The 11,969-nt window shown below is 37.4% G+C and overlaps 3 protein-coding genes across 3 annotated transcripts in view; 2 read left to right on the top strand and 1 right to left on the bottom strand.

Moving 5' to 3' along the window:
* The window catches only part of klf12b (Kruppel-like factor 12b), a 267,312-nt gene that overhangs the window by 31,799 nt on the left and 223,544 nt on the right, over positions 1 to 11,969 (top strand). The window lies entirely within an intron of this gene.
* On the bottom strand, positions 4,463 to 9,312 carry uchl3 (ubiquitin carboxyl-terminal esterase L3 (ubiquitin thiolesterase)). The gene is made up of 9 exons (XM_037687055.1): positions 9,180 to 9,312; positions 8,986 to 8,997; positions 8,288 to 8,416; positions 7,985 to 8,141; positions 6,803 to 6,888; positions 5,501 to 5,548; positions 5,332 to 5,407; positions 5,074 to 5,132; positions 4,463 to 4,929 (listed from the first exon to the last, which is right to left on the bottom strand). Exons 1-9 carry the CDS (start codon positions 9,219 to 9,221, stop codon positions 4,840 to 4,842), a joined length of 699 nt encoding a protein of 232 aa, XP_037542983.1. The 5' UTR covers positions 9,222 to 9,312; the 3' UTR covers positions 4,463 to 4,839.
* The window catches only part of commd6 (COMM domain containing 6), a 3,893-nt gene continuing 1,680 nt past the window's right edge, over positions 9,757 to 11,969 (top strand). Inside the window, exons 1-2 of the mRNA XM_037687056.1 lie at positions 9,757 to 10,009; positions 10,298 to 10,356. Of these exons, the coding sequence (XP_037542984.1) occupies positions 9,985 to 10,009; positions 10,298 to 10,356 (84 nt within the window). The 5' untranslated portion in view covers positions 9,757 to 9,984. The remainder of the gene's footprint in view (positions 10,010 to 10,297; positions 10,357 to 11,969) is intronic.

The following is an 11,969-nucleotide window of genomic DNA, read 5'->3' on the forward strand; positions in this document are numbered from 1 at the left end:
CTTGATCATGTGAGCAGCTGGTTTTGGTTGTCAGCAGCAAACTGGTTGATCCACTCTGAGAAGGTGCTATTTATAAAACTGAGCTGAATACAGCACCTCAGACTAAAGAAGTCTTTCGGGTGAAAGACGAAACATTTCTACATTTTTGTTTGTTTGTTTTGCTTTGCTTTGTTTTTTGAATGTCAAGAGGACCAGACTTAACTTTTTTAGAATGATTATAGATTCTTGCAGAATACTTCCAAAAACGTATTATAGGCCTCACTAACGTCATCAACATAAACTTTTTGCCAATTATAATTTAATAATTCTGCTTTCATTTCTTCCACAGCTTCAGGTAACTTGACTCTAACTAAATTAGAATTTGGCTTTGTCATATTTAGATTAACTCATTACTAGTATTCAACACAGTAAACACAGGCAAATGATCAGTAATATCAGTTACCGGTATCAACAATCCACTTTGTGTTTTCACATTGAACTTATTTATAAAAATATTGTCAATCAATGAAGCACTGTCTTTGGTTATTCGAGTAGGTCTTAATATTAATGGATAGAAACGTAAATCAAACGTCAAAGTCCATGCTCAATAATCCAGGTATAAAATCCAACATTTTTCAGTCAAGTCATCTGGACAGTTTCTTTTTTTGTGCTGAAACGTTTCGCCTTTGATCCGGAAGGCTTCATCAGGAGGCTTCATCATTGGAGGAGGGGCGTACCAAAGAGACCATCTCATCACAAGCAGAACTGGTTTGTTCCACTTTGGAGTAAGCTGTTGGAGGAAGAATCAGTTTTGTTGTGTGTTTCCTTGACTGATGAAGCCTTCCGGATCGAAGGCGAAACGTTTCAGCACAAAAAAAGAAACTGTCCAGATGACCTGACTAAATCAAACATGTTCACAAATTCACTTGTTTTGATATGCTCATTATATTTCAACAAATCAATGTTAAAGTCTCCACAAATAAAGTAAACTTTTCATTATATCTCTCATACTAGGGATGCACGATATTATCGGAGTGGTATAGGTATCGGCCGATATTATCGTTAAAGTTCAATATCGGACATTCCATCAAAATAACTCCCAATATAAAAGATGCTGTTTTTGTATGACAACCCAGTGACAAGGATGCCTGCAGCGACAACGCAATGTGATGATGTCATGCGCGCCTACCTGATCTGATCACGGCGGAGAGGAAGAAGTCAAAATGTTGGTGGTGTGGAAGGTTTTTTTTTCATTGAGGATGTTGGATTCCGAAGATTTATAGACTATATTGAGCCTCGCTACATCATCCCCAGTCAGAGATATTTTTCCGACGTAGCCTTACCTGAGTTACAAGCCGTCATTTCCACCATCATTGAAAAGCTAATAGCCGATAGCACTTGGGTGAGTTTTTCCACAGACATTTGGACGTTGTGTTAGCCCCGTTAGCATTAGTCTTACGGCACAATGGATAGACAAAAACTTTGAACTTAAAAGGCTGTCCTTCATGCACAAGAGAGCAGAGGATCCACACTGCAGCTAGAAACCTGCAAGTGAGACAACATTGCAGGTGACTAATGCTAATAAATAACATTTAACAATTTTAATTTAATATAAGTTAAAGTGCTATATCATGTGGCTGTTACTGAATATATGTCACCAGCGCTACACAATTTTTGTAGCAAATAAGCCTAAATAAGAGGGCTATGTTCTGACAAAGGAAAGTATATAAAAAGTATCGGTATCGGTTATCGGCCAAATAAGTTTAAACATATCGGATATCGACCAAAGATCCAATATCGTGCATCCCTATCTCATACATCTCTAATATTTTCTTACTAAACTTATCTATGCATGAACAAGGAGTTCGATAGACACAACTAATTAACATGTGCCCAGATCTATTACCCTCAGTTTTAACAGATAAACATTCCATCAAGTTATCAACGGAAAATGTAATTTTAGCAATAACCTTACATTTCAGTCCTGCGCTAATAAACAGTGCAACACCACCTCCCCTTTTGTTAAACCTATTTTGACCAAACATTTGATATCCAGCTAGCCCAGATGTATCAAACTCAAGACCTGGGGGCCAAATGCGGCCCTCATTGACATCTTATCTGGCCCCCAAGATGATATGTGAAATGTAAAATACTTCTATCTCTTAATTTATTTCAGTAATGTTTGATCATGATGTCGAAAGCACAACAGAGAACATTCAATGAGACCAGTCAAACTCTTGTTGAGGAACCTGTGACCAAGAAAAGCTGTTGGGTATCTGATTTGAGTTTATTAAATTTCTGAAATTGGCCCTTAGTTTGAAAAAGGTTTTAATTTTGGCCCCCTTTTGTGAGTTTGACACCCCTGATCTAGATCATCCAACAGTTCATTTCCTTCAGTGATCCAGGCTTCTGAGATTGCTACCATGCAAAATTTCTCATCAAATGTTTGAAGGTAGCTTTTTATTTTAGAAAAATTACTTTGCATGCTTCTACTATTAAAGTGAATTAGTGAACCCCCCCCCCCCCTCCCACATTAATACTGTCTTCAGAATAATATTCACAATCTGGTTTAGTATTATAAGTGAAATTTGTCTCTGGGTCTATAGTTCTAGAATTGCGCCGCTCAAGGTGGCTGCATGTTGGAGCAGCTCTGTTACTTTCATTCTGAGATTTTGCTTTTGGAAACTTTAATTCCTGGTTTTCTGGATGTAAATCACATTTTTTGGATTATTGTTTCCTCTGGTATCAGATGCTGTGTAGCTGGAAGGATTTTTACTGAAACTTTTTTGGTTTTGGACATTTGTTATGATGCGTAACCATGGCAACAAGGCAGTTTTCTACAACGACAGCTGAATAACATCTCAAAAGCTCAAATAATATTTCAACTATGGCCCCAAATCTCAAATGAGTTGAAAAGGATGTTCTGTGGATGCATTCTCATCTACCTGCCAGCTGTGCTCAAGTGCCTGATCTCTGAGATCCTGGAACTAGCAGGAAACACGGCTCACGACAGCGGATAGACAGGATCGTCCCTCAGCACCTACAGTTGGCTGTCCACAGCTATGAGGAGCTCGGCAGACTGCTGGGAGGAGTGGCCATCGCTCTGGGAGGAGTTCTACCAAGCATTCAAGCGGTCCTACAGTCCAGGGGAACCGAGAGGCCAGCCGAGTCTGGGTGGACGGATCAGACGGCATCTGCAGCCAGTTTCTTAGGATCCACTGTGGGATGGACCTTTACAAGAGATCCTTCCTGTTTACAGCCATCAGTATCTATAACATCTCTTAATGAAATGAGGATAACGAGTTACAACAAAATAATTTCCCTTTGGGATTAATAAAGTATTTTTGAATTGAATATCAGTTTCTATATCCTAAAACTTGTGTTCTTTAAAATAAAAACACTTAGTGTACTTTCACCCATGTTTATATGATGTCATTCACTCCATCAACTTGTACAGAACCAGACAGACGGAAAGCAAAAAAGAAAAACCGTGTAACCCATAATACCACGTGTTTGTTCCCCTCTTTTCTTCATCTATATTTCTTCAGCTCAGAAACATTGTTGATGGTTAGGACTTTAGCCTGCTCAGAACCATTCAGTTTTATCAATATTTTACAATTCCTAGTCCATGTGGTTTGTTTTTCCTCCTTTTTCAGAATCCTTCTTGGTAAGCAATCTCTGCATTCTTCTTTGTGAGGTGCTCATTTACAAACAACTGTAACCTTAAGGTTTTTATTTATTTTTTTACAACTTTTAGCAGTTCAATTTTATGTTTTGTACTCACAAATCGAACAATATTTGGTCTTTTGTTCCATTTATCCAAGCTTGTATTTTATTTTTGCAGCACTGTGCAACAAGCAACAATAGTTTTACTATCCAGTGAAATGTTTTTACTGCTGAAGAATCTGATGACTTGCTGCTCAAGTGAAAGTAGTTCATCTGGTGGTGCACCTTCCCCTTTATCGTCTTCTGCTGTTGTTCTTGCATATGTGCGGTGTGTTGTCTTAAGTCCAGATATCACATCCTCCTTTCCTTGTGTACTGTTCCAGGTCATCCACTCTTTTTTCCAGCTCTTCTCATCCTTTTCTTTGACAATTGTTCAGTTGTTGAAATTCTCCAATCAAACGCATCAGGCTTGTTTGTTGCTTCACCACCTTGCTCAGTTCTTCTGACATGACATTCAATGATGGCTTAAGTTCTTCCATGTCTTTTGTCAAATTTGGAGCCATTTTTACTGCTTCAGTTCAGAACAGTATATACAGGCTTTAGAAATTGTGCTTCATTTCAGACGTCTTCTTTAGGAAAGGACTTTCACACTTCAGCAAAACAATCTTTACTGCATTTATTACAACATCATGGCTTTAAATAGATGTGACCTAAAGAAAAGTCTAACTTATGGTTTTAGTGTATTCAGTTTGCATAAAGAAAACATGACAACTAGAACCAAGAAGAAAAAAAAAAGTTTTTAACAAACTTACTTTTTATTTGACATACTTTCTAATTAATACAAAAATGTAGGCACCTTCACCATGAACAGTGAAATTAAAGTCTTGCAAAACTGTTTCTTCAGTTCACCTCAACAACCAAAAACAAATCAAATATTTTATACTGCAAGTCTGAGTAAAATGCAATTTTCATGGATGCTAACCAAACTGACTGTAATGTCAACGGTTTACCTGCAGAAGAGTGAATACTTTCAGTAACACTCAGATTTCCCTTAAAATTATTTTTTATTACTTTTCATGGCAATAAGTTCATTTCAATGCATCATTTATTTTCGAGTTTTGAAAAAATACAATATACTCAGCACTTCATGTTTGGCAGCTGTTTTTTGCTTTCTAGAGTTAAAAATTAATTTCCTCACAATGAATCTTTGGAGAGGGCAATGATGGTGAAACGAACCTCCTGAGGGTCACGAGCCATGAAGAGCTTACAAACTTCTGCAGCATCCTGCAACAACAAATATTCACTTGAGTTCAAAATGAAGGCAACAGTCCTGCTCCTAAACCAAGGAGAGATCTGTTGTATAATTCATCAGAAAGTGAACTTTCCATTTTAGGATTGTTCAAACCTTTTTGTTCAATAACGTCTTACCTCCAAGAAAGTATCTTCTGTTGTATTTCCATGAATGACAGGAAAAGGCTTCCGGCCATCTAGATATTTTTTTAAATTAAATAAAAAATATATATTAAAAAAAAAATATATATATATATATATAAAAACGAATAATCAAAGTCTGAAAGCGTGCTTCCGCCCTGTCACAGCTAAATGTGATAAAAGCCATAAACACGGTGAAATACTGTATATTCAGTCGAGTGCAGAAACAAGTTGGTGTTTTAGGTTTGAACTCACCCAGTTCAAGCAGCTGCCCTCCGACATTAACGAAAGCAATAAAATGCAGATTCACTTTTTCATCTAGACTTGGAGCCTGTACCACACAAACAAATGTATACCAGCTGTTACCTTGAATCTACTCATGCCAATATGTTTGCTACTAATAAATAAAATATAAATAACAGACCTCAGTTTGTCCCTCCTGTGCACTGGATTCATGAGTGACACGTATACTCTGGGGGGTGGGGGAGAGTTGCTTTTTTAACTCTTAAAAATCAAAGTTTATTATCTTTGCAGTTTTTATACATTATATTTTCTAGCTTATTCAAAACGCTGGCAAATAAACACTTTATATAAAATTTGGTAGTGGTGTAACGGTACATGTGAGTGTTATTGAACCGTTTCGGTACGGCATGTTTGGTCCACGTGCGTACTGTTTTGGTTATTTTTTCACTCATTAAATCTTGTTAACAAAAGTTTATGCGCCGTGGAACTAAAGTTCCTAAACGTGTTTCAGCACGGCTCTATATTCTCGCAGCACGCGTTACATTAGCAGCCTAGCAGGAGACCCTTTCATCTCGTTGCGGTCTCCTGTTGGGGAACATTATGGCTTTCTTGTTAAAAGACAAGCGAACAAATCCAAAGCTGTGTGTCGACGTTGTTTCATGGAGATTGGATCTGCAGCAGCAACACATCTAACTTGTTAATGCACTTGAAACAACATCATCCGAATGTGAACGTAGTTTGATGCAAAGACTGATAACAGCAGCATTTAAACAACCTTTATCAGGTAATTCAGATCGGTCCAGAGCAATAACACAAGCTGTAGGAGTTTTTAAAACTCTGGATCTACGGCCATATTCTTTTGCTGATGCGCCGGCTTTAAGCATATATTAAAGTTCTTGAGCCCTGCTGCCTACGACACCCCATTACATCAACACTTCAGCCAAAAAGCTGTAGCAGCACTTTATGAAAAAGCTAAAACTGATCGTCAACAAGCCCTGGAGCAGATTAAAGCCCTGCCCTGATGATGATGAGTGAGAGATTCAAACCACCTCATAACACAAATGATGACCGTTCAAGAAGAGGTAATGTTATTGTATTATTATTATCTAATTAACATTTTCAATTTAAAATTATAACATTATTAATTTTTTTTTTTTTTTTGCCTCTGTGTTTTGGGGTCTGAGGATGTCACAGAGCTGAGCAGCTTAGTCTTCATTTTCAGGGAAATTTTGTATTTATTTTTATACAAACGTATTTTTTACTTGGCATATTTTCAAAATAAATGTTTTGCAAGTCTTTTTGTATCGAAAATTAACTGAACCGAGCCCTCCTTGAAACTGAACCGAACCAAAATGTGATTTTAGCGTATGTTACACAATATTTGGTCATACTTTTTTATGACATTAAATCATACAATTTGAAATTCTGAGTGTAGTTTATCACGTGTATTTTTTAATCCATTGCCTGCACTGATTGCACTTACCTCATCTTTTTCCAGGAAGGTAGCTCTTTCTTCTGGGGTCATTTTAGATGTTTGTTCAAGAAACTCCTTAAGAGGAGAGTTGGGCTCTGGAGAGAAATAACAGACTGTAAACCTACACACACACCTGTCTCAGAGTAACAACTAGACTGTATTTACAACTGTTTATTAAATATATAACTGATATGCTTATAACTAATAAGTCATTAAGGAGCAATTTTGACCAACTTTTTACACCCTTGCTTGAGTTCATTGAGGTTTGCAGGTTTATGTGCAACTTATTTAAAGTTTAGGTACAACATTTCAGCTAAGTAAATCTGGACTTAGACTAGGCCGTTGCAACACCTTAATTTTTTTCCTTTCGTCAGCAGTCCTGTTGTAGACTGGGTGATTTGAATGGGATCATAGCTTTGTTGTTTCATGACACAGCAGCTAATGTCAAATTGATGGCCGCAAATACTGTACGACTCTGAAATGCTTTGATAGATAGAAGAGCACATAGTTGGCATAATGCTGCCATTGCGAATGTACTTTTGTATCCATCAAAGCAAAAAGCACCAAAGTCATCACTTCTATGATTAAAGGAGTATTTGAAGGAATGCATATCACCTCCTGCCTTGCATGTCAAAGTTCTAAGCAAAGTTCTTCAGTGATTTGTTAGTGCTTAGGGATGTCGCTCAGAAATGCCCACATCAAATTTTAGCTCAATATCTAAAAAACCAATGCCTGAATTAAAGCCGTTTGTGTTTGTTATTGTGAATTAGCTGTAGTAGCCATCTTAAATAGACACCTACAGGTAATTCATTGTAGATGTGCATCCAGTGCTTTTAAGTTTTATTTAAACCCATTCAACAGATCAAATTTGGCTAACAGATTAAAGAACACACACATACAGGGCAATTACATTATTGCCCACTTTTTGTGGTGGCGAGCGAGTTGTTTCATTCCAACGTGGAGCTGTGCAAGTATTTATGGTTTGCCAAAAAGCTCCTCTCATCTGTCCTGCGAGTGTTCTCGTTTGCAGCTTTTGTAAAACATGGGTTATGTTCCTTTCAGAGAAAAGGTTTCCTCCTGGTAGCTTTTTCAAACAAACCGTAACTCATCAGCTTATTTCAAAATTCTTGTCATGAGCTTGTAATCTAATCTATACCTACTGTCTTTTATTGTCCGTTTTAAAATACTCACCAAATTCCAAGTGTTTCTGGTTGTTTGCCACTGCATGAATTAATCCTATTGTCCCACAAGCGTTTCCAATAGTTTGCTTGATGAAGTAAACATCAGGAGAGACTAGCTGCCCCTGGTCTTTGAGCCTCTCCTCCTCTTCCTGCTTAAATGCCTCATACTGAGTAGTAAAAATTAAATAAAAACATTCAGCTACATTTCTTGTGGCACGAGTAAGATTCTGTTCAATAAGCTAATTATTACTTCTAAATTGTGAAAGAAGAGGACATCCATTATGTTTATTTTCTTGACACAAGATACACATACCTTCTCTGTGACAGGGAAGAGGAGCAGAACTGCACACACGGGTCTTGGTACTATGCTGAGAACCTCTGGATCCAGTCCATACACATCTCCAAACTGCCAGGTTGGCCTCATACCCAAACAACTGACAAACTAAATACAAGCCGAGAGTCAAATAACATGTTCAACAAGATGTCCGGACGATATCTGACTGACAGGTTTAACACAAACTGAATGTGGTAGTTGCCTCTTGAACATTTAAACCTATAAATAAGTCGACAGAATTATGAGCAACTTTAATATGTTTTTATTGTGTAATCTATTTTTAATAATGGGCACATCTGTGGCAGATAGTTTTTTTAGGGCTGGAGTCTGAACCCATCATAACTTGAAGATTTCTAAAGGATTTGGTCTTAAGGCTGATTTTATGCTGTTTTAAAGAAGCATTAATTCAGCTTTACAGTTATTTTAGAGACGGCTGTAAGTTGCAGTAGCAGTCTAGTGTATTGTAAATTATGTTTGAATTTGCTATACTTTTAAATAGTTTATGTGACTATGCACATTGTTTCGTTTCTTGTCAATAAGCAACAAACAGGTATACAGTACAGTACTATGGAATGACTTACTCTTTTTCATTATTCTGTAAGTGTAGCAAGAGTTGTGGGCCTTGAAATTCTTTCAATGGTTTTAGCTTTGTAAAAAAGGCAAAATAAAGATCTTACCTTAGTCATGACCTAAAATAGAAGGACACAAAATGAATGATGTTACTTAAAACGTTTTCATTTATGCAGGAATCACACCAGCTGCAGCTTTTGTTCTCCATGATGCTAACTACTAATTAGCATTGCCACACATGCTTCCGAATGAATGGCTTCAATAAATATTAATTATGTAAAATAAAACTGATGGTACATACGTCTGGATTCGACTCCAAAGGCAGCCAGCGAGGAGAGTCCATTTTAAAGTATCGTTCGGTGTTTTATTTCTGCCAAACAAGCGCTGAAAATGACTTAATACAATTTGTTTGACAGCTGGGAATCACTTCCGTGCCTGTTAAGGACGCGTCGACATGGAGGAAACACGTAGGGGGAACTTGCTTGTTTAATAAAATAATAGACAAAAATAACCGATAGTTATAGTTTTACTTAAACATAACACGTTTTAATAAAGCTAGTATTAGTTATTCTAATTGTAATATGAGTAAGATTGAAAAGAAAAATTGAAATGATTTTTTTCATTTCAACATCCACTTCTAGTCATGTTAGACCAGTCCAGTTTAGTGGGCGTGGTTTAAATCTACAGGAATCTGGGTGGGATTTTTTAATGCGGCGCTGGATCGCTGTTGTTCATTTATTCTTTTTCACTTATTTCAAATTTGTGCATTTATGGTTAAGACTACAACTTAGAGTCTTTTGCTGTTAGATATTTAGGTGTTTGTGTATATTTGGGAACAGGTGTGTGTTTTTTTCCGCCTTTTCAAGCGGCCAAGTTTCCCAAATGCATCTGACGTATTCTAAGGTCCTCCGGTACGAGAGGCGGCGCTGTGCAGCATTCAGTTAGGAAGGTTTATGCAAACAGCCCGGAAAGAGATGATATTGTTCAAGAGAAGCCGTTTTTCTCATTCGTAATTAACACTTTATCTAGGACAAGGCACAGGGGGACACAAGAAGAAAGCTTAAAAAGAAAAAGCTGAACTGAAATCCGCTACGTGATTGATAAAGATGCCAGCAGCTGAGGAATCATTCGGTGAGTTTAACCTGCTGTTCAATTCTTAGTAACATTTCAAATCTGTCTGTATGTCTCTCTCTCTCTCTGTGTATATAATGTATATATGCATTTTTCCCCTAATGTCCATCATTTTAATTAATCTTTGTGTTGGCTCGCTTTTAGAAAATAAAGTGGGCTAATGAGAAATGTGATTGCAGTATTATTGTGGTGGAGCTGGGATTGTCAGAGCTTTTTAACACTTGTGGTTGAGTTCAGAATATCTTTGTTGTATTGTGTTAACTTTTCTGGTTTGCTTCTGTATTTTAGGCATGAACAGTGTTGTTGACAACATCTGCAGACTTCCCCCAGATGTGTTAAAAGATGCAGTGAGTATGTTCAGTCTTTGTAGCGCCATATCTCTTATTGCTTAAAAACTAGTTGGATAAAATCGGAAGACACTAACTGTATTTAGGTTTAATAATAAAGAAGGCATGTGTTATGCAGCGTTAACGCTAATACTCGAGACCGGTCGCTAGACCACTTTTTGATTGTCTCGGTCTTGTCTCGGTCTCGGACATTGAGGACTCGGGATTTTATTTCAAGACCACAACTGTGGAAATATCACTAAATTGCCAGAATATTGTCCAGTTTATTTGTTTATATCTTTGTTTTTATTGGATGCAAAACGTACTGATTCAAATCCAAGTGATAACGTGACTCATTGCTAAATACATGTTTTTGTTACTGCTGTCACGCCCACCCCCTTTCACTCGCACGTGGTTCTGTACCAACAGAACAATACAGACAACAGAACGTAACGTCACAACCAGAGGTTAAAGTAAGCCGGCATGGTCCAGTACTGCGTACCACTAAAAGATTCTGTCAGTACGCAGTACCTGGAAGAGAGGGCAGCGGCTGTCTGCTGTAAAACCTCGTTCAGAACCAGTCATGGCTGCACTTTGGGTCAGAATAGATTCACTAGCAAAAAGTAGTCTAAAACACAAGTTAATAAATACTTTCTTTTCCACATTTCAAATAGTTTCTGAACTGTTCATGCTCTGCTGGAGCCTCGTTTCTCTACCGCGGTGAAGTTAGTTTTACGTTGGACATTCGAGCTCCATTTCTTGAGCGGTGTGTTCCTCTCATTCGATCCGAAGCAGGCAGTCTGATGTCGGTCAGCTGCGCTCAGTCTGCCCCTCCTCCGAGACGTAATGGTTCGTTTAGGGACCGTCAACAAATTGCTGAACCAAACACTCTTCAGAAACAAAAATTAATATATTTTACATCATAAAATCACTGACGCAAACTAATGTTAAACTATAATAGACCTGACACACAAGACACCATCATTTATTTCTCATTTTAAAACATTTTCTAATGAGCGAAAATCACGATTTTTGAACAAATAAATTATGTTAAATTAGAAAATGCTTTAAAATGAGAAATAAATGTGGGTGCCTCGTCTGTCAGGTCTGGTAGATTAGTTCAATATAAGTTTTGTGTCAGTGGGTCACATGACATGAAAAATATTGTGCAAAAACCACTGAATGTCTGATTTCTTGTGTAGCTTTGAACATTTATGAAAGCTGATATATTCATTCAAAAGCAAACATAAAGTCAAAGTTTTTTTTTTTTTTTTTTTTTACATATTTGTTAAAACTGTCACTATGTCGTGACAGATAGTATAAGACAGATAATCTGTGAAAAGATTGAGCTCCAAGACTTGAGGTCCTGGTCTCGGACACACACACATGTGCGAAAGGGAAAATACAGAGAGTTTCTCCATTGAGGAATAATAAAGCAGATTAGTAATAATAATGGGTGCCTTGGATTGCAGCCCTCTGCTCCACACGGAGGGATGCAGTATCTCAACGATCGTCTGTTGTCTGAAAGAACATCCCATGTAAAAACAATTACCAACTCTTTATGCCAGTATGTTCACTGTGTCGACCTCTGAAGGGAGAAAACAAAAAGAAAAACCCATTAACCCATTTTTTAT

This window comes from Nematolebias whitei, chromosome 13, assembly GCF_014905685.2.
Source record: "Nematolebias whitei isolate Nwh7 chromosome 13, NemWhi1, whole genome shotgun sequence".
NCBI lineage: Eukaryota > Metazoa > Chordata > Actinopteri > Cyprinodontiformes > Rivulidae > Nematolebias > Nematolebias whitei.